A 26934-nucleotide genomic window follows, 5' to 3' on the forward strand; every position below is an offset into this window, starting at 1 on the left:
TCCATGACATCCGCATTAAATCTGCGATGTTTAGCAATAATATCCACAGCAGAATAAATAAATTCAAACATTGAGATGTTAGAGAAATTTATCATTTGACATTTATTACACCTCAAATCCTATTTGCAGTGCCAATTTGCAGCAGGCAATTTGAGCTCAAAAAGCAATTTTGGAAAGGAAAAAAGTGGTAATCCCTTGCTTCGAGCATCAATCTCGATATAGACATCCCATAAGTTTTTTTTATTAATAAATCAGGACCACTGCCGTGGGCAACAGGTATATCAATTTATTCTCTCGGCTTTCTATTTTTCATCCTCCCCAGCCATTTCTCTGTCTTGCTTGCCTTCTTGTTGTTTACCCGCTTCTTCCTTTTTTTCTTCCTATATACACTCCCCCCCATCTCTTCAAAGTTATCTCTCTCTCTCTCTCTCTGAGAAACGTCACAATTAGGCCATGTTTATGCTTCCACTTTTCAGGCCAGAATCAGCGTTTCCATACGTGATTAGTCCAAAACACGGTTGCGTCCATGCTTACTTTCATTTAAACGACGTTTCAAAACGCCGATCGTAAACTCACAAAAAGGTGCATTTGTAAATGTTGTTTGACCAGAATCAGGCTTTCTGGGGAAGTATAAACAGAACCACGATCATAAACGTGTTTAAATGACGTCATTTGGTACATGCTTCCGGTGAGATGAAAATCCACGGGCAAATACAGTCGCATTGCTCCATTATGGTCGCCTGTTATCTCCAAGTAATAACAACACTCGGAAAAAAAACTTTCGAAAAAAGGCGCGCCCAATTTGACCTCGCTTTCCTGCTCAATGAAAATTATGATGCGAAGCCAGCTGGAGATGGTGATTTCGCCTCTGAAGAGTTAAGCATAAACAGCACTCCCAGAACCACGTTTACGAACGGCGTTTTGAATCGACGTTTGAAAACGCTGATTCTGTCCTCACAATGGAAGCATAAACACACCCTTAGTTGACACTTAGTAGCATAGTTACAATGTGTAAATTTTCTTTTAAATATCTAGACTATGCATAGGAAATCTTATGTTCTTAGCTACCTGACAAAAGTAAATGTGCATTTTGTATCTCAAGTTTTGGTAAATGTAATTGCCATAATTTCTCGTGAGTAGCTGATATAAGAAAAATCCTCAAAACTAAGATGAAATGTGTGTATGAGTACTTGTATTTTTTCTAAAAAAACATTGTAACACACCACAATATACATGTAGGATGAAAAAATATAATTTAGACACAAGCAGCAATGTATTAGCCTGATTTTGACTGTTAGGACCAACTCTAAATATATCCTGATTCTACTTGGACACCGTGTAACAGTGGAATACACTGTTTTGCTCTTTAACTTCACAAAAATTGTCTAAATGGCATAAAATTTAGAGTAAAATGCATGGCATTAATACAAATGTATAACCTACAACCAATAAATGTGCGGAAATGTCACAACTTGAGCTGCAACTTCATACAAAGACCCATATATGTTTCTTTAACTGAGGGTTGATGGAAATAAATGAATACATTGAGAAACAAAATCACAACTATCCTGAAAGCATGTGTACTTCAGTCTCCCTTTAAAACTAAATATCACTATACATGATTGAGTAGGAGTGTCATGGCGAATAAGACCATCTATCTTTATAAGTCCGTGCCCAATCCACTAGGCTAGATAAATATTTAGAATGACGTTAACTTTCAGTCGCTAGGGTGCAGCATAAATTTGGCAATCAGCTAAATATAGCTGATATCGGAGCTTCAATTCGTACAATGAAATGAAACGAATGGCACTGGAGGGCAAACTAGAATATTTTGGTTTTATTTTCTACGAATTTCAATTTATTATGGAGTAATTCTGATGTGGATATGAGCGATCTTATACAATCAAGTCATAAATTGGTTGTATTGAAACAAGTGATTGACCTAAATCAAGTGCAGAGCATTTATAAAGAGTATGATTTGTCTTCTTCATTGCTTTGTTGTCTTATAATATTCCTAATGCACGCTTCAAACTACAGTTTTATTCGTTCTTTTGAATAATTGTTTACAATATTGTAAGCTATACCTTCAGTATGTGAGAATAATATCTTATTTACCTTATATTTTTTTATATCCAAGCTGCTTGCACATTTGGTAGTATTTAGAATTTTAACTCCAAACTAAACAAAATATGTTAGTCCATCATTCATGGAATGCAAGGTTTTATATACTTCGTTTACATTCATGGCAAAGATGAAGTACCAACTAGTTCATAAAAATATCACTGTATACTTGTATTATTAGGATTAAAATAAATTGTACTTTGTGAAATAGTTGACCACTGGCAATCAACAGAAGTGTTGTCAAAGTTAAATTTGGGATAAAGACAAATACCAGTTTTGGTAATTAAGTATTACTAATGATCTCTAAATGAGTTTGAACAGAATCCAATGAAATGACCACCCAAGTGTTTGAATGTAAATTTTTTTTTAAATGTGCAAATGCCTCTGGAAGAAAATGTGTAATTGCCGAGAAATTAGCTATTATTAATAAGCTCAGAATTACATCTTATGTCCAGTATTTTCCCCAAGCGATATTAACACACTATCCCACGTATGCTTGTCTGTTATAGCAAATATCAGAATTATCGGTTTTCACCTTAGATTTCATGATTTCACAAAGATAAGTTTACCATGTTATACCGAGTTTTTTTTACCTGACTGCTAAGAAAGCATGAATGCCTGTGAGCAAGCAACCAGGGGACCAACGGCTTAAGGTCCTCTCCGAGGAACCTGGTAATGAGGATAAATGCCTTACCAAAGGGCACTAGCGCACCACTTGGGAATCGAACCCGGGTCACCGGAATCCGAAACCCCCGCTCTACCGACTGAGCTATCGGTACATGAATGTACCACATCTAGATAGAATATGGCAACAATTAACCTTGATTTAAGATTTTCTCAGGAAATAATAGTTTGCTGCAACTACTTTCTTTTACCTTTAACTAAACCATGGCTATGAAAGAACCACCCATGAAGTGTGAATTTATTAATCAGACCATACTCCAAGGCTAACCTAGGCCATTGTCTCCAATGCCCTCAGAAACGGCCTTAATAACCTTCCAAATATTTGTAGAGTTAAGACCAAAATAAGTGCCCTTTTTGCCTATGGCCTTGGAGCCCTGCGGGAGTCCAGTGCATGTGTCCCATTGAAACATACATTTCACAATTGATGCCATTTTTAATGGACTAATGGGGTGTTGCAAGAAACTTGCCATCAATTGCAAGTCTATTTTCAGTCCCTAAATCAATCATATGTCTTGCAACTAATTGCAAATTTGCCATTGATTGCTTATCTGCTTCTCAGAACAAGAAGTGCAATCTGGGCCCCGTCTTACAAAGAGTTGCGATTGATTCAATCAATTTACAACTATGGACGGCCAGCATGTTTGGTCAAAATATTTTCAAGCTATGATGTATATTCATGCATTAAATGTTTTCTTAAAAATTCACTGTGCTTCTCTTTGTTTACTAAGGACATTGTGCAAATTTCCTGTAGAAAAATGTATGACATTGATGGATTTCTGTAGAGTTACGATTGATTGGTTCAAACGTAAGTCTTTGTAAGATGGGCCCCTGATTTGCTACAGTTGAAATTGATATATCAATTGTAGAATTACAACAGAATATTTACAATTGATTGCAAATATATTCTTGCAACACCCCCTTAGATGCCCCTTCAAGTGAGCACCGCCTTGCCTTTACTTTTAATGCCCTTTGAAAAAAAGGACCTTCCCCCTTTGAATTCTTAATTTGACCCTTGCTAGACTGTGTTCATATCTACTCAAGACTCTACAAAGAGGTGCGATTGATCCGATCAACCGTAACTATGGAAAACCAGCAACATCAATACCTAAGATGCATGTTTACTAGAAATATGTTCTAGATATGCTGTAAATTCATACATTCATTGATTTCTTGAAAATTCAGTGTGTTTTCCTTTGTTCACAAAGGACAATGTACAATTTTTATTTGTAGAAATAATTATGACATTGATGGTTTTGCATACACTGAAGGTTGATTGGATCAATCCTAACTCTGTGAAAGACGGGCCCCTGGGGGTGTTTCTCAAAGATTTAAGTGTGATTTGAAATCAAACTTGAGTTCCAATTAGTGGTGGTATGTCATGTCTTACCGCATTGGTATATGCACAGGAGGCGCACAGTACCATAAATCCATCAATAAAATAAAACGTTAAGAAACGTGTGTGTTGACGAAAAAGCACAACTTTTAACCATAGTTATACCTGTAATTTGTGACTAATGTATAATTACATGTATGAGAAAAAAGTTGTTCACATCTACTATAGATTTTTAAATTGCTTAAAATGACCCAAAGAGTGTCGTTCATCAGTATTCAAATGATCATGCTACTTATTCAAATTCTGTCCCATGATGCATTGCGATGTAAGATCCATAAAGGCCTATAATTGATATAAAGACTTAAAAATCTATAATCTACACCTGGGTTACGTTAGCAAATGGCCCACTGACAAAGTAAATTTTAAAGTTGACTTACCGATTAAAGCTCCAACAGACTGAGGCGTCAGTCTAAGTGAAGAAGCATTTACATGGACGGTGATCGCTTTTCCTTTCACTCTGCAATTCGACAACAAAAAAAGAATGGAAAGAAGATAAATATTAGAAGGATATCAATATGTAACACTCCCCTAAAATTTATAGAAGTGTGAATATGAATTCTTTGAAAATACAGTAGTTGTCAGTTTAAGTGAATATCATTTACATGAACGGTGCTCGCTCTTCCTTTCCCTTTGCAAATTGGTAACAACAGAAAAGAAAGAAAAAGATTGAGAGAGATGTGTTATATATGAATTCTTTGAAAAATATGATAAAATTTTGTATAAAGCTGATTTCCTTGAATGTTTGCTGAGGAAATCTACATTGACAGATAAGATAGAAGAGAAGCCGGAAATTGAATTGTTGCTGTAGCAGAGATATATTCTAGGGCACAACTCGTGTTCCTAGAAATCTTATCGGTTTCTTTCTTTGAAAGTACCTTCTTTATACTTTTGATGCTTTACAGAAAGAAAAGATAAAATAATAAAACAAGGTAGACTCCGTTCTCATTACGTTTTCAAAAACTAGTTTACTAGAAACCGGTTCAGGAAATCAGTTTGGAAGATCGCTTTGCTTGCGTTCCCACTTGATCACACGAAAGTGGTTTTCAAAATCACTTCACGTAAAGCGATCTTGTTGCTATGGGAACGCTCTCAGTGGGGTGAAACGTTTCGCGCAAAATTCAAACCGCAGCGTAGGCATTCTACACACAGTGTGCGGGATAGCGAGCTCAAAATGTGCGAAGATCACTTCCCGAAGAACGGTTGTATCCTCACTTACGCTAAAACCAGTTTAACGAGGCAAAACGATCTTGAAAACTACATCACAAGGTGGTTTTCTGAACCGATTTGGAAGATCACTTCCAAGATCGCTTCGACCGTTCTCATTACACGTTAAACTAGTTTCCAGTAAACTAGTTTCAGGAAGGTAGTAAGAACGGTGTTGTATTTCACAGAGACCTTTCATAGCTGGGTCGGTGAATCAAAACAGCAGTTTCATCCATGACTCTGGACAAACGACATATTTGCAATTTTTTGTTAGCTCTGAAACGTCTGACTGAACTGCTGTTCCCATTCACCGACCCTCAACAAAGACTTCCTTGTGATTTCACTAGAATTTTCAATGTATTTACTGCGTTTGTAGGATTTATTAATATAGGGTATTTATATTGCGCACATATCCACCTTGTTAGGTGCTCAAGGCGCTCCTATATTACCCTGCTAAGCTAGGCGTTCATAGCGCACACAGCTTTTTAAGGAATTACTTCCTACCGGTACCCATTTACCTCACCTGGGTTGAGTGCAGCACACTGTGGATCAGTTTCTTGCTGAAGGAAATTACGCCATGGCTGGGATTCGAACCCACGACCCTCTGTTTCAAAGTCCGAAGACTAATCCACTGGGCCACAACGCCCCAATTCTGCACCGCTGTGCGAAAACTCACTAATGTTATGTGTCAGGACTCAACAGCATTGGCAAAAACGGAAGAAATAGTTTACTTCAACAGCTAAACCCTTATCACTTGCTCAGAAATTACTTCCTCCCAGGTACCCATTTACTATACATGGGTGGAGAGTGGCAAATATAAACAAATGCCTTACTGAAGGATATGTGCTTTGCAGTGGGATTCAACCCCCCACCTTATAGTTCAGTTCAAAGTCCAGAGAATTAGCAACTGAGCCCAAAAACCTCTTTAGAACAGTTCACCTTGTCCAATATGGGAAATATTTGTTATCAGCGCTGCATGTTATTTTATCCCATTCCCATTTCTCTCATTTTTCACCTTATCTCTACCCTTTTCTTAAACACCTGGCTTGGGAGCATTTCATAAGCCATACTCTGAGTGATATTCACAGACAAATGTGCTTTCGGGCCAATCAGATGCAATGATTTCAGTAATCTATAACAGTTACAACTGAAAATGACCGATGAACTGCTTCATGAAATGGTCCCAGGTGACAATTTTCTTGTTTTTTAAATCTTAGGGATTATCAAAAAAATTGAGGCAACATCATGAAAGTGTCTCCATAGTTCACACAATTCAATAATACTTCCAAGAACTCAATGTTAAAGGTTGGATTATGACAATAAACATTCAGTATAATTCATTTTATTAGACACTCTCTAGAAGAAACGGGGCAGTGTCAAGCCATAAAAAGTAAGAACATGTTATTTAAATACCAAATTAAATTGAACAGGGAGCTCTATAGTACGAGATGTCTACCATAGTTCAAATGCTGAGCATGTTTTGTTGGCATTTGAACATAATGGTTGTCAAAATTGAGCAATCAGGCACGTTCCTTAGACTGCTTTTTCCCCATCAATCCTCGGGTAGGAACATTTCTCAAACGAGAGTTGCAGTCTACTGATAGAACATCACGTTTGACCCCATTTCCCTGAATTGAACCTCTTACCTTCAGCCGAATGCTCGGTTTGGTGCAAAGGAATCTCAGGAGTGATAAAAATCATTGTAATTATCCTCATCATGGCGGGTGAAGAACATTACCAAAAACAATACCGATATTCACTCGTGTACAGATGACCAAAGAAAGACAATATCTCAAAATCCAAATGTTTGTAATTCAAACGAGGAGAAATAAAACGGAAGACATTTGCATCAGATTGCACATGTGTTTGGAGGAAGCAGGCTTTGCTATGTAATTGTGGGTTGCATGAGTTAGCGAGTGTGTGTTTGTGGGTGGGTGTGTGTGTGCAGCCCAACACACAGGGATTGGATGCTGCATGGGGGGTGTATGTTAAGCAGTATGAGATGCTCAAGGGTCCAAAGCATGCATGTGCGAGAGAGAGAGAGTGAGAGAATGATGCCGAAGTATACAAGATGCTTTGATCTCAAGCCAGCAAGCAAAGAGCCATTCGAAGATGGTCATATTTGCAACAGTATCTTTCTTTTTTTCTTCTTTCTCTCCCCCTCTCTTTGTCTTTCTCTCTCCATCCCTCTCTCTCCTCCAATATCCCAACTGTGCAATTTCCTTCGTTCCTGAGGGGGGCCCCCCGCTCTTCACCGTGATTATATTTGGCCGAGAAAATATTAACGGCAAACAATTACCAGCTCAGAGAAGAGTGAAGACAGCCGGCGAAACTAATGAGCGGCTACTCATAATTTTTCCCCATCTTCCAATTCCAAACCGTCTCATTTTCCGTCCGTCACATTTGATTGAATTTCGGGGAGATTGGGGTCGGCATGAATTGCCGCATGGAGACAATTTGACATTTGGAAGGCATCGCCTAGGAATGGAGGTGTTTTGGAGGGGGTGGTTTCGTTGTGACCGGATTTGTTTAAAGTGAGAGGTGGCTGATGAGAGCGCGGGCGTTGCAGGTTACATTAGACCATGCAGGTTAGGATCAATAAATCTATCGTTTCGAGCATATCATGGCAGGCATAGTCAGCTGATGCAGAGGAGATATTTTTTTATATGGATACTCTTCCCGCCTTCTTAACTATTTGCACAAATGATGCAATTTTACGCATTCTACAATCAAATTCAAAATTGTATTAATTATTTATCTGTCAACATTCTATCCACAAGCTAGCAAATAAATATAATGCTTAAGAAACATGTATAGGATAATTGATAGTTCCATGAGTGCAATACGGAAATCAAGATTCAATGAAATAGTCATAAAAACTGTTGTTATTACCCCTTCCCCCAAGTATATAAGAGTTACACAATCATACTATCCTCAAATACCAAAATTTTAGTTTGCGAAATTAAATGTCAGTCTCACAGAAGATGACAGTTGCAGAAGATTTGTTTTAACTTAATCTCCAAGAAAACGTAAATGCAATAAAATATTCACAACAGGAGAGAGAGGGATGGATATGTAAGAGGGATTAATCATCAATGAGGACCAAATATCAACGACCCGCTGGCACCATTATTCGTGTGAAATTATACTTTATACACATCTTATCGTAATAAGATATTCACATGTGAAGGACTCTATGATCACCACGGGGGTTTCACATTAAGTAACCCCACCCTCTAAGAACAATCTCAGGGCCCTGTGACGTACAGCTTAGCGATTAATCATGAGGCTAACTACTGCGATTGATTGCATTCACTATTGTGTATGATCAATCGTAAGAAATCAGCCCAGTAATCAATGGCTGAGGGTCATGTCACAGGTCCCAAATAAAACAAAGCACCTTGAATGCCATCTCTATGGATGATGGATGGGCAAAGTCTCGGACACCGTGGATAACCATTGCCATGGTTACCCACGATGACATCACAACAAATTAGGCAGAGAAGGGAGTAGGAGGTCAGATGCGGAGGGGCGATGGATTTCATGGAAGGCCTAATCAGGCGGTTATCGAGTGGAGATGGTCGCAATGACCTACTTATTAAAGCCTTTAATCCATTTGTTACAGCATTGCCGAAAAAGGATATTTGGAAAGAGGCTATCCCACTGATTTGTATATTTGAATCTAGTTATAATCCTTTTGAATACACTAATCTAAATTTTGGAACATAAATTCATTATCCATGTTTATCAGGAGACACTTAAATTGTTAATACTCATTTGCGAAACACATAAAACAGGACAACAACAAAACAAATCCATTCCACAATAAATGCCTCCATTATTGTTATTTTAATTAAAGAATTATTGAGTATCATAATTGAGAAAATCTTTGCCCTAGATGTAGAATATGCTATATTGTTGTTTTTAGACATGGAAATCAAATGTTGTCTCAAGTCAGTGCCAGGGTCATATTACAATTCAAAACCAGGAGGGTGCTTCATAAAACTGTTTGTAAATTATGAGTGACTTTAAGAATGACTGGGAATCCTTTTCTGTTGTTAATGATATATACCAGATTTTCATTGGTGGGGATTAAGTCTTTAAGAAAGGATCACCAGTCATTCGTACAGTCGCTCAGAAGTTAAGAACAGCTTTATAAAACACCCACCAGCGGTCCATGTCATAAAGACTCACTTTCACGGTAACTTTGTCATTATGCTACTATCATGGAAACCTTGTGATTGACTACTGACCCCTGTTACCACGGTAGTTACCACAATTGCAAAGATAAGATATTTGCAAGTCCTTTGGGAAATACAGAGGAGCAATGTGGCCCAGTGGATTACTCTCTGTACTTTGAATCAGAGGGTTGGGATTCAAATCCCAGCGATAGCATTTACTCCTTCAGCAAGAAATTGATCCATATTGTGCTGCTCTCAACCCAGGTGAGGTGAATGGGCAGGATGTATTCTTTGAGTGCACAGTACAGGAAACACCAGCTCAAGCTAAAGGCGAGGTAATGATGATAATAGTGGAGCGCTGTGGCCCAGTGGATCAGTCTTCTGTCTTTGAAACAGAGGGTCGTGGGTTTGAATCCCAGCCATGGCGTAATATCCTTCAGCAAGAAATTTATCCACATTGTGCTGCACTCAACCCAGGTGAGGTGAATGGGTACCCGGTAGGAAAAAATTCCTTGAATGCTTGAGCCCCTAGGCAGCCCAGCTAAAGCCGGGGTAATAATAATAGCAGGGCCCGCTGGGAGAAAAATTTTCGGAACTGAAGTGGATACCCTGGGTAAATGTACCTTTATTATTATTATTAAGTGGAGCTTTGTGGCCCAGTCGATTAGTCTCCGGACTTTGAAACAGAGGGTCGTGGGTTCGACTCCCAGCCATGGCATAATTTCCTTCTACTAGAAATTTATCCACATTGTGCTGCCTGCACTCAACCCAGGTGAGGTGAATGGGTACCTGGCAGGAATTTATTCCTTGAAATGCGTGTGCGCTGTAATCTTAGTAATTACGGCTGCCAAGCTACAGCTGGGGTAATAATATCCAAGTCCTTTGGAAGCGCATAGAGACATTATTCATAATTGTGATATGCGCTATACAAGAACTGTTTATTATTATTATTATTATTATCATAGTGTGTCTTGAAATCGATTGGTGCTATATAAATGCCTATTATTATCATTTAATGGGGGAGAATTTGATTTTTTTTTACTTAACCTGTTGCTTACTATAGAACCAGGGGGGTCCTTGTGCAAATTCTACAGGAAGTACAAAATTCAAAAAGTTAAAGATTTTCTACTTACTTAATATCAGAGAAGATAGACCTTGGCAAGCCCAGACTGTCAAGAGAGTCAAAGAATTCATCGGCATCCTTCTCGGTTAACCTACAAAAGGACATCAAAGAAACAAAATATAGATATCAAAATACAATGTTTAAGATGTTATACCACATTATTTAGACAGGAGTGGGTCATCAAGGATTTACTTGAGGGAGTGGCCATGTTTGCATAAAAATAGACAAGCAGGGGGAGAAATATTTTTCTCTGAAAAATGGTTCTCATCACTCGTCATGTTTGTTGTGAATATTGGGGGGAGAAGAGGCTATTTGAAATTGAATCTAAAAAGGAGGAAAAATATGTTTTTATGGTTTGATAGATATGTGATTTGAAAAAAGTAGGTACTTACTACTACAACATTTATAAATTTCAAATTATACATTATATTCAAGTTGATGAATATTATCTGGGTTTTAAGGCAATTTAGCTACATGTAATATCTGTGCTTAAGTTCAAATCGTCTCTCCTGCATAAGGGATAATATTTCAGAATAGCAGCATTGGAACAATTCAACATTTTACAACCCGTTTCTAAAGAAATCATGATAAAAACACAATGATTATTTACTTACTTGCTTCCTGCTAGAGACTGAATAGAGCTTTACATGTCAATAATAATTACTCACAAAAACAACTGTCAACATCTTTTAATTATGAGAAAGCAGATTGAATTTCATTACTTCTTCTAACGAGAAATTGATGTATTTCAGTAGGAATATTCAAAAGATAAAATAGCACATGCTTAGTGCAAGCTGTTGCCAATTTGAAAGCTTGCATTAACTGATTTGCTTGTGTAACAGTTGTTCTACATTGAATAGGAGAGGGGGATGATGAAAAGAATAGGGAGGGGGGAGGAATTATTAATTGGGAGAAGCGATCGATATTATTTGCAAGAGGGGGTTATTTGGATAGGATGAACAGCTGGCCAATGCCATTGCCATGGTAGAGTGTGAAGTATTGATCTGGAAAACAATAGGGTAGGCAACAGATTTCTTTTTATGAAAGGCCTTGATATGGATGAGAGGAAATATGTGAGAGGAAAGGTGAGATGGAGGAGAAGGGGGGAGACAGAGAGAGAAATAAGATAGAAAGAGAAAGGGGAAGGGAGCGAAGGAGGGAGAGGGGAAGGGAGGGAGAAGGAAGGAAGGAAGAAAAAGACAGGGAGTGGAAGCAGGTGGGAGGGAGAGAGAAAGAAAAGAAAGAGAGGAAGGGACGGGCAAGAGGGGAAGAGTGGAAGAGGTGGTAAGTGGAAGAGAGATAGATAAATGGATAAAGGAAAGAAAGGGAGATGGAAAGAAGAAAAGAAAAGAGACATATAGACAAAGATAGATACAGACAGAGAAACAGAGATAGAAACATAGAGAGGGGGAGAGGAAGGAAAGAAAACACATAATCAGAAAGATGAATGATGGGAAAAAAAAATTCGATTGAAAAAAAAGACAGATTGGGCACAATCAACAGGCATAAACAGAAAGAAAGATTGATCATACCACAAACGAAGGATGGATGGATTGAAAGTTAAATGACTAAATAGAAAATGGAATGAATTTACAGTTCAGTTCTAAGAAAATCCAGAGGGTATATCTCTTTCTATCTTGAATCTTTTAACTTAATGAAAAGGGAAATTTGATATACAAATTTGAAGACTAACTAACTAAAAAGAAGGCATCTCCAGAAGATAAACAAACACCATACCTCCTTCAAAAAGACAGAATACACTATAAACTACTATAAACTACATCCAATCCTTGGCGGAACTACATCTTGTAGAATTTCCCACCTTGCAAGAAAATCAAGTTTAACAAGCCGTTTTCTTGAGCTAAAATCCATACAACAAATCTTTTTTCAAGGGTAACAAAGCAATCAAAATTTTAATTGCTCGTGATGATCAAAATAAGTCATCATCTTGTATGGTAACAGTCTAAAGGATAATATTCAAGACAAATTGAAATTTCTAGATCTTCTGATTAAAGTAAAGAGGTTTTGAAAATCTTGGTATGTAGTGCCAGAATTTTATTACTTTTTTCTTCACACAAATACATTAATCTGTCGTGAAACGTATTTAACCACATTGTTTTACGAAAACTGACAATTGTTTGACAATTTTTCACTTTGGTATTTGTGACTTTTTCTTTGTTCCAGCATTAAAATAAGTTTCATTTTATTTTCACGCAATGCAAACGTTTCTTCTGCAACTGAGCATCTATTAAGTTTAAAAGTAGAGAAAGGGTAGCACATTAAAAACGAAAAACCCAATGAAAAAAACAACAACGTCCACTGCAAAAAAAACCAAGCAAGCCCTCTTTGCTATTATTAAAACAAGTATTTCTTTGGTATTTATGTTGTTCTTTGTGTTTTTTATATCTTTTATGATATATTATGATATGTGTTTCATTTCATTCTCATCCCATGTGAACATTTCTGCTGCAACTGACCACCATTTCATTTCCAAAAGTAAGAAAACGGGTATATCAAAAACCAAACACCCCATAAAACACAAAACATCCTTGACTCCCAAAACCGAGCAACCCAGACGCTCCGCTACCGCAATCACCAATACGAAGGCTACTGAAGTACACATAGGCATCCTGACTTTCGTTTCGTCCTTTCTAAATTAGATTTCCAAACACTTCCGCTAAGTTCCTCCATGCAAATATTGATCGACATCCTTCCCGACGTACCCACCAAGCCACATTCGACTGGACACCATGTACTTCAGCTGGGAATGCATGTAAAAACAACACCACCGCGAAGATGTTCTTAGAAATCACCTTTTAAACATCATTTTCTATGTATAGCTTCTGTGAAGTAGGGGAAAGGCTAGCTTCTAAAAAGAGAAAGCCAATGGTCACATAGAGATATATTTTTGCATCAATAAAAAATGCTTTCCAGATTTCGCATCATATAAATTCTTATAAAGAATACAAATAGCAAGGATTCTGCAAAATGCAGACAGGAAAATCATAGGTCTTACGGTAATTGTTAATGTCTACTGGTCCAATAAAACATTTTTTTTTAATTCTTCCATTGACGTATGATTTTGGAAAAATGTATTTGAATATCCCCTACTTCCACAAACTCCCATATGGATTGTACCCTGACTCTTTAAAAATGTATTACTACTATTACTACTAAGTACTGCTACTACTACTACTGCTACTACTACTACTACTACCACTACTATTACTACTGCTACTACTACTACTAGTACTACCACCACTACTATTACTACTACTGCTACTACTACTACTACTACTCCTACTACTACTACTATACCACTACCACTACTACTACTACTACTACTACTACTACTACTACTGCTACTACTACTACTACTGCTACTGCTACTGCTACTGCTACTACTACTACTACTACTACCACACCACTACCACTAATACTACTGCTACTACTACCACTACCACTACTACTACTACTACTACTACTACTACTACTACTACTACTACTACTACTACTACTACTACTACTACTACTACTGCTACTGCTACTACTACTACTACTACTACTACTACTTCTACTACTGCTTCCTCTACTGCTGCTGCTGCTACTACTACTAGTTTTCAAATTTTATAAGCTTTATTTCCATTCTTAATGCATTTTCCTTGAAAAAAAAAATACAAAAACATCCATGACACATTATGATTCCACCTTGTCTTGTGAAAAATATACATTTTATGTATCACTTTCATGCTCCATATTCCAGGGAAGATATGAAAAATAGAATAAGAATTGACTGGTTTAATCAATGCAGCACGACCTCATAACCCATTTTCCATGCATCTTCATCCATGCATGAAGATTGAGAAATTCATCATACTTGCACGAGAAACATACTGATGCAGTCATACTTGTGGTTTGCGAGGCATGTTGCTAGGGGTGGTGAAAAATTATTTCAATTGGAAAATTGTGACGGTGATTATCCAACGAATGGGGTCGCGTTGGAAGTCAGGCAAGGAAGGAAAATTAACCTCCATGTTCATGTGAGTTAGTAACAAACACACACTTCTCTCTCTACAGTGCGTATCAAAAAAAGTTTACACTTAGAGAAAAAATCCTGTAAAATTATACATTTGTAATATCCTGAAGGTTTTTCCACATTTTAACATTGGTACAGATCCATTTAAGCAAATGATGATATAACTGTCGAAAAATATGTCTGCTAGAGTGAGCACCACTTACTTTTGAAAAGTTAGTGAAAAATTGCGCAGAACTTTGAAATAGTTATGCGAATAAAAGTAGACCTTAATCATGAAGAACATGTAGAATTTAGCTAGTAAAATTGATTTGAAAATATCTTTAACCTTTTTTGACTTGTTCCTTGCCCAAAACACTTTGAAGAGTGCATTGCACCCCACCCCACTCCCCCACACACCGAGGCCATCGTGACGATATTTGCTTTACACTGAGCTGTGATTTACATTATATCGCTTAGGCTTGATTTTCATTTTGATAATCATTGTCAAGCTTGGAAAAAGTGTGGAGAAACAAGTATTAAATGAAAAATGAAATATAAACCCACTTTAAATGATAAAAACTTAGTGAAAAAATGCTGGAGATGTCTGATATAAACTTTTGTTCAGATTCAGTCATGTCCTCAGATCCAGCTGGCACAAAAAGGGTAAAGGTTGTGATTACTAAGTGTTGAAATTTCAATTTGGGTGGCAAAATTCTTACAAATTGCTTGAACGTATCGGTTTCATTTCAATTGACTAAAAGTGCGAAAAATATATGGGAAATGTTTCGCAGGGTAAGTCTGATTTCGCCCTTTCCCCTTGACACAGCGTGAAAACAAGTATTTCTGCGCAAACATATTTCTACGAGCTTTACAGAAATGGACAGTGCTCACTCAAGTGTAACATTCTGTCAAAACTTTTACTTTCATTTGATAGATGAGACCTTACCCCAAGATTATAGGTGAAAAAATACCCTCATGTTGTATATTTTTTATTTCCCAGGGCTTTTTCAAAGTGTAAACTTTTTTTGATACGCACTGTATATATGTCTCTGTATCTCCTCTCTTCTTCCTTCTTCTTTTTCCCTCCCACCTTCATAATCCAGATTTCTTCTCTCTCTTCCCCATGTTCTTATTTGAAAAAAAACTTCCTCAATCCATCTTCTTCACCTTTCCTCGACTTTTTTCAATTTCAAGTAACTATAAAATGCACTTGAAAACATCTTGGATGACCTTTACATACATGTAAAGTAATAAGGATTCAAATAAATGAATCACATCTTATGGATGCAAGACGTGGGGGCATTATCCATTTCAGATTCTATTTTGTCTCATTTCCAACAAAATGTTTCCAACAATTCTAATATTTTTTCACACACACCTTTTTTTTAAATTGATTTCTTTGTGTGAAACTCTTTGCTTACATATGAGTCTCTTATCATCTTGAACCCTTCCCTTTTCTCTTTTAATACAATTTAATTCAATTCCATTCAATTTATTATTATGTGTGTTTGTTTTATAAAAAAAACTCACATTTATCAATATCACATGCATATAATGGAAGTGGCAAGATCACATAAAACATATCAATATCACACATATATAACGGAAGTGGCAAGATAATAATAATAATAGGCATTTATACAGCGCCATCTATCTAGAAATATTCTATTCCTAGGCGCGTTGTTATTATTATTAACCCGGCTTTAGCTCGAGCTGCCTTTCAGCGCTCATGCATTCAAGGAATCAATCCTGCCGGGTACCCATTCACCTCACCTGGGTTGAATGCAGCACAATGTGGATAAATTTCTTGCTGAAGGAAATAATGCCATGACAGGGACTTGAATCCACAACCCTCTGTTTCAAAGTCAGAAGACTAATCCAATGGGCCACAACACTTCACAAGATCATATTAAGTATATATTACGGCTTATTTGAAGTGACCCAACCCCTATCCTGTATTTTTTTCTTATATTAAAATAGGCATACCATTTAATTGTACTTTTTCCATCCAACTCTCTTTCTTTTGTCATCCTATTCCCATCTCCTTTCTCCTTATCTCCCCATACCTTAGTTTTTTCATCATTTGCCCCTTTTCCAAACCAATCCAATTCTTCTCTCCTCCCATACATTAAAGGACAAGTCCACCCTGACAGAAATTTGATTTGAATAAAAAGAGAAAAATCGAACAAGCATGACACTGAAAATTTCATCGAAATCGGATGTGAAATAAGTTATGACATTTTAAAGTTTCGCTTAATTTCACAAAACAGTTATATGCACATCCCAGTCGCAAATGAGGGAACTTCACTCACTCACTATTTCTTTTGTATTTTATTATATGAAATATTCTAATTTTCTCCTCATTGTCCTGAGAAACAAAGTTTTATTTCTACCTGAACATGTGGAATTACCATTGCTTAACATTTTATGGTTCAGTCAAGTTGGTCCTTATTGTCAAATCTGCAAAACTTGAAATAATGTATAATTCGAACAATAAAAAACAAAAGAAATAGTGAGTGAGGGACATCGTCGATTCTCTCGTTTGCATGTGACTTAATTGTGCATATAACTATTTTGTGAAAAATAAGCGAAACCTAAAACTGTCATAACTTTCTTATTTTACATCCAATTTTGCTGATATTTCAGCATAATGCTTGTCTGATTTTTCTCTATTGATTCAAATCAACTTTTTTCGTGAGGTGGACTTGACCTTTAACCACCGCCTACTTTTTCCATATACCCCTCTTTCGTCCTCCTTTCCAATATCCTCCTTTCATTTCTCCCCTTTCTCCTTCTCTCCCCATACCTCATCATCCACCCCTTTCACACCATTTCCATTCTTCTCTCTTCTCATACATTAACTATCTCCTACTTCTTCCATTGACCCCCTCTGTCTTTCTCCTTTTAATATTCAATAGTTTATTATATAATTTCTAGTACTCTTCCCAAATCTTTGCTTTATCATCACTACCCCATTTTCTCATCTCATACATTAACTATCTATCACATTTACCCCTTCTTTCTTTCTTTCTTTCTCCTTTTCAATATCCTCTTCTCAAATCTCCCTTGCCACCATTATCTATCTTCCCATACCTTAGCTCATCATCATCTTCCCCTTTCCCAACTTTCCGATTCTTCTCTCTCCCCATACATTAACTATGACAACAGATCAATCAGGGCGCAGAGTGTTGTTAGCTCAGAGAGCCCACGACACATTTTCTCATCAATCACAAGATCAATCGGAAAAAAACTCTGACATTTCCTAATGCCCCCACCCCCTCCTTCTCTCTTTATCTAAAAAACATGAAAAAAATCTCATTGCCACATCTACAAAATACCCAATGTTCATCTATTTAATTATAAGGCCTACAAACAAATTCAACTGCATGAAAAAACTTCATGATTTGCTATTCCTCAATATAGATGGCCTCAAGAGAATGTCTCTGCTGGCATGTCTCTGCTGGCAGAGGGTGCTAAATTCTTTTGAATTAATGATTATCGTGATCTTCTTCACCATCATCATCAATACCGTGACAGTCCCATTTTCCTCTTCCCCATACTCATCATCACCATCCCAACCACCACCACCATCATCATCATTACACCATGATCATCACTGTCATCATCATCATCATTCATCATCATCCTCATCATCATCCTCATCATCATCATCATCACCATCATCATCACCATCATCATCACCATCATCATCATCATCTTCATCATCATCTACACCATCATCATCATCATCATTATCATCATTATCATCATTATCATCATAATAATAATAGGCATTTATATAGCGCCATCTATCTAGAAATATTCTATTCCGAGGCGCATTGCTTATTATTATTACCCCAGCTTTAGCTCGAGCTGCCTTTCAGCGCTCAGTGCATTCAAGGAATTAATCCTGCCAGGGGCCCATTTCATAAAGCTGTTCGTAAGTTACGAATGACTTTACGCACGACTGGTGACCATTTCTTGTGCTAAATGATATCTCTATGTAACTGATTTAGTGCCTAAGAACAGGTTCCAGTCGTGCGTATAGTTGTGCGTAACTTTACGAACAGCTTTATGAAACACCACCCAGGTACCCATTCACCTCACCTGGGTTGAGTGCAGCAAAATGTAGATAATTTCTTGCTGAAAGAAATTATACCATGGCTAGGATTCGAACCCACAACCCTCTGTTTCAAAGTCAGAAGACTAATCCATTGGGCCACAACGCTCCATAACGATCATCATCTTCATCATCATCATCATTATCATCATCAGCATCATCATCATCATCATCATCAACATCATCATCATCACCATCATTTTCATCATCATCTTCATCATCACCATCATTATCATCATCAACATCATCATCATCATCATCATCATCACCATCATCATCATCATCATCATCACCATCATTTTCATCATCATCTTCATCACCATCATTATCATCATCATCATCAACATCATCATCATCATCTTCTTCTTCATCATCATCATCATCATCATCATCATCACTATCACGTCATCACCATCAACGTCATCATCATCACCACCACCTGCACCACCACCAACACCATCATCATCAACATCATCATAATCACCATCATTACCACCACCACCACCATCACCACCACCATCAGCAGCAGCATCACTAGCATCAAAGACTACTACAGCACTACTATCAGCACCATCCTTAAGAAGTTCACTAGTGTTAAAAACACAGGCTTTTACTCATCAACAAAATCATAATGCATGAATCTCAAATTGCAGAATTCAATCTTAATCAAATAGGAATACGCACAAGGGAATGCTTCCAAATTCAGCCACCACCGAGCAGTGACACATAATACACACTCTCAACTCAAGAGGGGGTAGTTCAACAAAGCCCAATTTCTATGTATAAGTACAGAAGGCATATTGACAAGAACAAAAAAAAACTGACCAAGTCATTTCGCATAACACTAAATGAAAAATACGAGTTTTCAATTTCTGACTGTTACACATGGATTAATATTTCAATATTCTTCCACACTCAATATGACAGTTGTCAGATCCTTAGCATGGGGGAACGAATGTCAAGGGATCATTCTAGGAATTGCAAAAAAAAACCAACACATTGCAAACTAGAAAAAAAATAATGAAAAACATTATTTATTTGCATCTGACAGAGCAAATAAGAGATTTGACGCCTAGTTTTGTTTTTGAAGTGAAATACACTTTCAGAAAAAAAGCATATTAAAAGCTATCATACCAATATACTCATTCTCAACATAGAGGGGGTCATTGCAGTAACCCACTGATGCAAACCTGTTATTTCTAGTGACTTGTGGTTAACTATAAAGGGGGGAAAGGGCAGGAATTTTTCAGATTTATAAAAAACTTAAGATGGATCCTAGTACAGATCTGGGGGGTGTTTCACAAAGATTTAAGTATGACTTAAGTTGCAATTAAATGTCTAGTTGCACACAGTATTAAAGGCATGACAGCATTGGTCAGATCATGCCAAGAGGACACGCACTACTGCGTATTGATCAATAAGATTGCGTGTTGCATTTCATGTACACGTCAGCATTTAAGTTCGACTTAGTCATAATGAATCTTTGTGAAACATCCCCCAGAAATCATTAAAAAACAGCACATAAATGGACCTACTTACACAACTACATGAATGAGGAACATACAACAAGAAGTGATTAAAAGAGAGAGAGATTTCATTCCTTTTGTTATGCTTTTAAATGATACGCCAGATTTGTTTATTGCCAGAGGGGTCATGTGCGAGTGTATGCCCTATTTGCTACGTAACTGCTGAAACAATAGAACAGGATTGGAAAATAAGAAAATCCAGATCTACTTACTCTTCTTCAAATCGGAGGGTAATAATCCCAGAGTGCTTCGCCCCTTCATGCTCCTCTTCCTTATCTTCCTTTTCCTCTTCCTTCTCTCTTCCTGAATCCTCATCATTGGCATCCATCACTTCTGAAAGACAAAAACGCAAATACGAAAGTTGAAAAAAAGCTTTTGATTATAATACTGCACACCCCCATAGTTTAAGCAAAACTATAATATTGCCAGTTGGAAGTGAGGGGCAAAGTTGTAACTTCAAATATGGCAGTACATGTATACTGAGGGGAAAAAATCATGAAGTAAAACAATTTACGAGATGTGTTATAGCAGATACGAACCAATAGCGCCATCTCGAGTCCTCAACTACTCATACCTGGTCAGTTTCCTGACCCATAATGCGAGTGTAGTCTAGTAATATAGACCCACTTGAATGATAACATGCTAATTAACGACTCAATACACTTATACTGCAATAATTATGTTACCAAGTAGCAAAACAATCACTTTTCCTTTCAAAACATTTTAGTTTCTCTATACAAATACAATTATTGGTCAATTCATTCTCTGTAGTAATAGTAAATATCTAACCATGTATATTTTAAGACTATGTATTTATAACACAGTCAATGAGAGACCACACACAGTTCACTCCCCCTTTAAATATTTTGTGCACAGTGGCCTCTAAGCATGATTTTAATTCGTACTAAACTCTTTATGAAAATAAACCCTGATCAAACCAAAGACCTCCTTGGTGAAACAAACAAATGATTACTTCACTGATAATCTTCCTTGATTCGCTTGTTGTTCCAAATACATTGGGAATGATAAAAGCAGAAAAACAAGACATTCAAGTCGTAAAATTGTTAAGATGAAAGCAATGAGAATAGTATTCTATTTTAATGAGTAGACTAGAGCCCCTGATAAAAAAAGCAAAAAGTTTCCTTTCAGGACCATCTTCTTTTTATTCACGCTTTGTATCAAATACATGGTAATGATAAAAGTAGGAATATGAGCAAATCAAGCTGTGAAATAATTGCAAGATGAGAACAATGAGAATTATATTTTATTTCAATGAGATGAAATTTACTCATCATCATTCAACCCAAATTTTATGTATTTATAAAATGCTTTTAGCTGTAATATTATGTATTTAGTCAAAATCTAATGACATGATAAATGTTTATGTATTACCATCATTCTTTGTTTTTAATCATAAATAGTTGGATTGTTTGTAATCCAGGACCTCATGCGAGATCTTGTATTGTTGTATGAGCTACCTTGGATAAATATTATAAATAAATAGACAAATAAATAAATAAAATAATAATAATAATAAATAATTAAAAAATAATAAAAAAAATGAATAAATAAATAAATACATAAATAAATAAAATAACACTAATAATAATAATGAATAAACAAATATTCATTTGTAAAACCAAATTTATTCACTTTTCCTGCAAGGTAATTTTTAGTACTTTAATTCCACTATTTATCCTATTATATCTATACAATGGATTCATAAATTTGGTAAAATCTGACTCTTCATACTAAATGGCTTGCTAAGTTTGGAAACATGACAATAAGACATTTAATTGTTGTTACATAATATGACTGGTAAACAGGAAGAGGATGCCTTATTTTTAAAGAGAAACAGGATGAGAGGGAGAAAAAATGGAATGATAAGGTTGGAATGTGTTAACCTTTAAGGAGGAGTGTGGATGAGGAATGGATTGGGTTAAAATCTAAGAAGGGAAATGAATGGTTAAAATACCAGGCATTGTCAGTATGAAAGCCTATTACTCAAAATATCCATGAAATAAAATACCTGCAATAATGAAGTAGGTATCCTGCAAAATTTTGAGAGTTTTCACAAGACTTTATCAAGGAAAAGGTTTTTTTTGCAAAAAAGCTAAATTATACTGGGTCTAGATATGAATTAAAGAATAAAGAAACTAAGCCCCGTCTTACAAAGAGTTACGATTGACCCGATCAAATGCATCTCCGGAAAACAGGCAACCTCAACATCTAGAATGTATTTTTGTGTTTAAAATGAGACATGAGGTATGCTCAGGGGAATCTTCATAAAGAGTTACAGTATGCATGTAACCAGTGTCTTGGCTCAGTTGGTAGAGCGTCCATCTCACAACCGGGAGGTTGGGAGTTCAAGGCCAACCCCCATCAGACCAAAGGACGTTAAAAGATGGGAGTTGTTGCTACCCTGTTTGGTGTTCAACAATTCAAGAGATAGAGCTACGTCGACCTCGCGCCACACACAGTGGCTGTTAGGCCCACGATCATTGGGCAAAAAGAATTTTCAGAGTATTTCTATTTTCAGATTTCATTTCAAACAATAAAATATGGATTTTCAGTTTTCAGTTTTTCATCCTCATGACTGCACCGTTGTCTGGATAAATCAGTGCGTTCCTCTTTGTTTTCAAAGGGAAGGTATATAAATTCCCATTAGAAATAATTATGACATTGATGGATTTCCAGAGCAATGACATTGATTGGATAGATCACAACTCTCTGTAAAACAAGACGCACATATCTTTTGTACAGGAATGCAGAGCCTTCATACTGGCTCTTTGGAAAGTTATTTTGTTCAGGTGGATGTCCTAACCTCATTATTTTGTTCTCCAGTCCACATTATAACCTCGTTTGCCATGCTTGGGAGGCAAGCCAGAAGCTCTCTACCCCCCCCCCCCTCATACTAGAGGTAATTTGATATGCATATAGCCGAGTGAGCAAATCAATGGATCCGCTATGCCTGGCAAGCCATGCAATACCAATTCAATTTTACTCCCCGCAAATCCTTACTTTCACCACGTTGCCAACCTCTCGCACAACGTAAGAGGCCAGCGAGCATAATTCGCTCTCTTTTGATCACTTTCCGAATGCAAAGATGAAATCAATCTCTTTCCTGAATATCATAGCAATTGTTCTTGCTATGCTATCCCTGAGGGAGGGATTCATATGCTCTTGAATTGCAACTTGCCGACTTCTGTATTTTTATGATGAATATTTTGATGAATATTTTGATGAACATTTCATGGCCGGTGAAGCATATATGCAATGGTGCGCCAAGAGGTAATAAATATGTTCCTGTAGCGGTACACAAGCGCAAAGACAATGAAATGAAGTCATAAATTCCCTCTAGTTCATGTTTATGGTATGAACGTGCAAATTCAAAAAGGTTATGGAAATGTAATGATAATTCAGAGTGATAAAAGAAGGTACTGTGCTGGAGGTACTGGCCTGTATTCTGAAGTCAGGTTTAAATTAAACTCAGGTTTAAAGTTGTGGTTTAAGTATGGATAGCCAATTGTTACATAAATCACTAACAGCATAGGTATCATATTTCAGCTCATTTGGCTCTCAAATCATTCATAATTGTCTAAGCAAGTATAAATAAATGACTGTCTTCACCATCGATGAATCAGGAAAGAGCAGAGTAAACATAAGAAATGTAAAAATTAATACAAATTTTGACACCTTTGGCTTCCCATATTTTTAGCACAGAGTTAGACCATGGTCTAATTTAAACCTGACTTCAGAATACGGGCCACTATCTTTGTTATTGCCTTGCACACATGACTTATGACAGTTGACTGTCAAAAAAAGAATATTTAATGTTTTTCAGGAAAGGATAAGAGTACCACATCTAAATAAAGTGATGAACAAACTTCACAAATACTATAATTACAAGAGAGTACAAGAAGAAGAAGAGAATGTGCAGTGAAGGGAGAGAACATTGGTGAAAAAATGGGGAGAGCAACAGACAATTAGAAATGAACAGGAAACATGGCAGGAAATGGGGGGAGGTTGAAAAACGAAAAATTACGATAGATGAGAAAGAGATGACGTGCATGAAATAATGATCATGCAATGTTATCTTCAGTCACAATTACTTCCATCCTAATGGACATTTTTATCAATTGGGTAATCCCGCCCAGCTTAGACCTTAAAACATGGGCAGAGCATCTTTGTTTGCCTATTGTCACAATAGCGGGTAATGCAGCGTAAATTTGATTCAACTAGCGGGGGAGGTTTTCTTTGAATCCAGTTGGCAATCCATACGCAAGCAGGTGCTCGTTTCCAAGGGAGATATTTCATCATAGTCAATGGTAAGGGCTAGGAGATGGTGGAAAGTAAAGTGTGTAGGAGTGAAATATACACCCTTTCCACCAGTCGTTATATGAATCTATAACTTGATTTTAACACTCTATATTTGGATGGATATTATTGCAAAGATTTGAAGGTTTACTGACACAGCACTCATCGTATTTCCCTTCACATCCTATTCACTATTTGGAGGTAGTTTATATCATAAAGATCTTTTTATCACACTCTCAAGAGCAAAAAAAAAAAAAAAAAGAGGGGAAGGCGGAAGGGGCAAGTCACCATTTAACAGGTCTGAGGAATGATAATGCTGTCACTCGTCACCCTCTTTCCACCCTTTCTACCCTTGTGTTTTTAGAGTGCAGAAATATCCACATTTGCCACCTTCCACCCAGGTGAAATGAACAGGGAGTCAGTAAGATGAAAAACCTTGAATGCTCTATCATGTCGTTATTAAGACTCTTAATATTAGGGTATACCTTTATCAATCAAGGTGAAAGTAATGAGTCCTAGATGAGAGGATACATTTGTGCTTGATTTTTTTTCTTCAATGGCAGAATTATCATTGTGAAATGCAGAAACTCAAATCTGAAACACACTTTAGAGGACTACTTTATGCTTCAATAACTACAGGGGTTGCGTGAGGGAGATCAACCTTAAAAAGAGTTGAGAAATCCAACACTGTTCAATATTCCTTGGTGGTACCACAGGGAAACATCATATAACCATGTTTACACCAAATCATGTGCTAATACATCTAGGTTTCATAAAAATGCATTTCCATATAATTATCATTCTGAAATGCACCTTTGTGCGCGTTTCAGGTTGGTATTCAATTAAATCAGGATATATACCACAATGAGAAAGGATGCAATTGTAATTAATACATTTAACAGATATTCTTGCCCTAAAAGCAGAACATACAATCCTACTAGATCATTTCATGAATTTCAGATAGAAATTGAATCAAAACAATTTAGGGAACTAAATACCTTCTCTTGTATCTTCATCAACATCGTCATCATCCTTCTTATCCATTGGCTGAATAACATCAAGCTGGACTTCATTGTCCCCGTCATTCTCCTCTTCAGGCTCAAAGAGAGGTGACTCACCTCCTAAAAAACAGAAATAAAACAAATAATGTATAAAGGAAAGGTTTCGAGAGACCTGTTAAAGCCAACTTCAAGTACCAGTGAGCAACAACTTGTGAGAGAAAGACTTTTTAATTGATTGAATTGTAAAAAAAAAATATGATTAACGCTTAATATCAGCTACACAAACAAGCACACATTGGCCGTAAATATGGGCATGTCATGTGTTACTACATTGTACCTTTGAAAACATACACAATGTCTTACACATATTTATCTCATTACAGATCGATTACTCTTTTCTTATTTTTCCAAAAAATTATTGGGAAAATATTGATTTAAACATACATACACTTTATAGTGTTCATTCCATTAGATTCTGAAAGAATTTATTTTGCAATTGTTACCACGAATGAAACCTACGTGTGTAGATATTTTACATCACAGCAGATCGCAAACAATTCACATCTGTCTGTAGGGGAGGGACACATGCTACTACACTGTATAACCCACAGCTGCAACGGAATTCCAGGCCCCGTCTTACAAAGAGTTACAATTGATCCGATCAATCGCAATTCTATGGAAATCCAGTACTGTCATAATATTTTCTACAATAAATTTTAAAAATGTCCTTTGTAAACAAAAAGCAGACTAAATTCTCAAGAAAACCATGGATGTATGAATCCATCATAGTTAGAAAATATTTTGAACAAACATTCATTTCGGATGTTGACATTCCTGGCTTTCCATAGTTGTGATTGATTGGATCAAACGCAACTCTTTGTAAGAAGGGGCCCTGGCGAAAGGTTTGAAAGGGCAAGCTATTATGCGAAACCAAGGTCTCGACCCTCCAAAACTCTGTCTCCTGTTTAACATTCTGGCACCACTCATAACATGCCTGTGAATGACACACCGTGCCTGTACTGCATTTCCTGAAGACACGTATCGAGTACCGAAGTGATGACGTCACAAAATCTTTTTTTGCATTTCAGCATTTTTTATACCATATTCTGATGAAAAACATGATGAAAAACCCCCACTTTCAAAATTTGGTGAGAATCGGTCCATGGGGGCCTGAAGATATGACCTCAGGAATACATAATTAGCCCCACTGAAGTCAACGTATTATTGGCCTGGTTCCTAACTTTTAGAAA

At 36.7% G+C, this 26934-nt stretch overlaps 1 protein-coding gene across 1 annotated transcript; it reads right to left on the reverse strand.

The window, feature by feature from the left end:
• Positions 1–379: 379 nt before the first annotated feature.
• Positions 380–26709, reverse strand: LOC129274017 (secreted acidic protein 2-like). Its single transcript, XM_064108935.1, has 5 exons — positions 26694–26709; positions 25682–25804; positions 20579–20699; positions 10716–10796; positions 380–4655 (listed from the first exon to the last, which is right to left on the reverse strand). The coding sequence occupies exons 1-5, from the start codon at positions 26707–26709 to the stop codon at positions 4526–4528; spliced, it is 471 nt and encodes a 156-aa protein (XP_063965005.1). The 3' UTR covers positions 380–4525.
• Between the last annotated feature and the right edge of the window lie 225 nt (positions 26710–26934).

Source organism: Lytechinus pictus, chromosome 13, assembly GCF_037042905.1.
Source record: "Lytechinus pictus isolate F3 Inbred chromosome 13, Lp3.0, whole genome shotgun sequence".
Taxonomy (NCBI): Eukaryota; Metazoa; Echinodermata; class Echinoidea; order Temnopleuroida; family Toxopneustidae; genus Lytechinus; species Lytechinus pictus.

Bases quoted from the DNA above. Each gene is read 5' to 3' on its own strand.
- LOC129274017 (XM_064108935.1), bottom strand. The intron at 20,700-25,681 runs GTATTTAGTTCC...TTTGTCTTTCAG, and splicing joins TGATGAAGATACAAGAGAAG to AAGTGATGGATGCCAATGAT. The intron at 4,656-10,715 runs GTAAGTAGAAAA...GTCGAATTGCAG, and splicing joins TCTATCTTCTCTGATATTAA to AGTGAAAGGAAAAGCGATCA.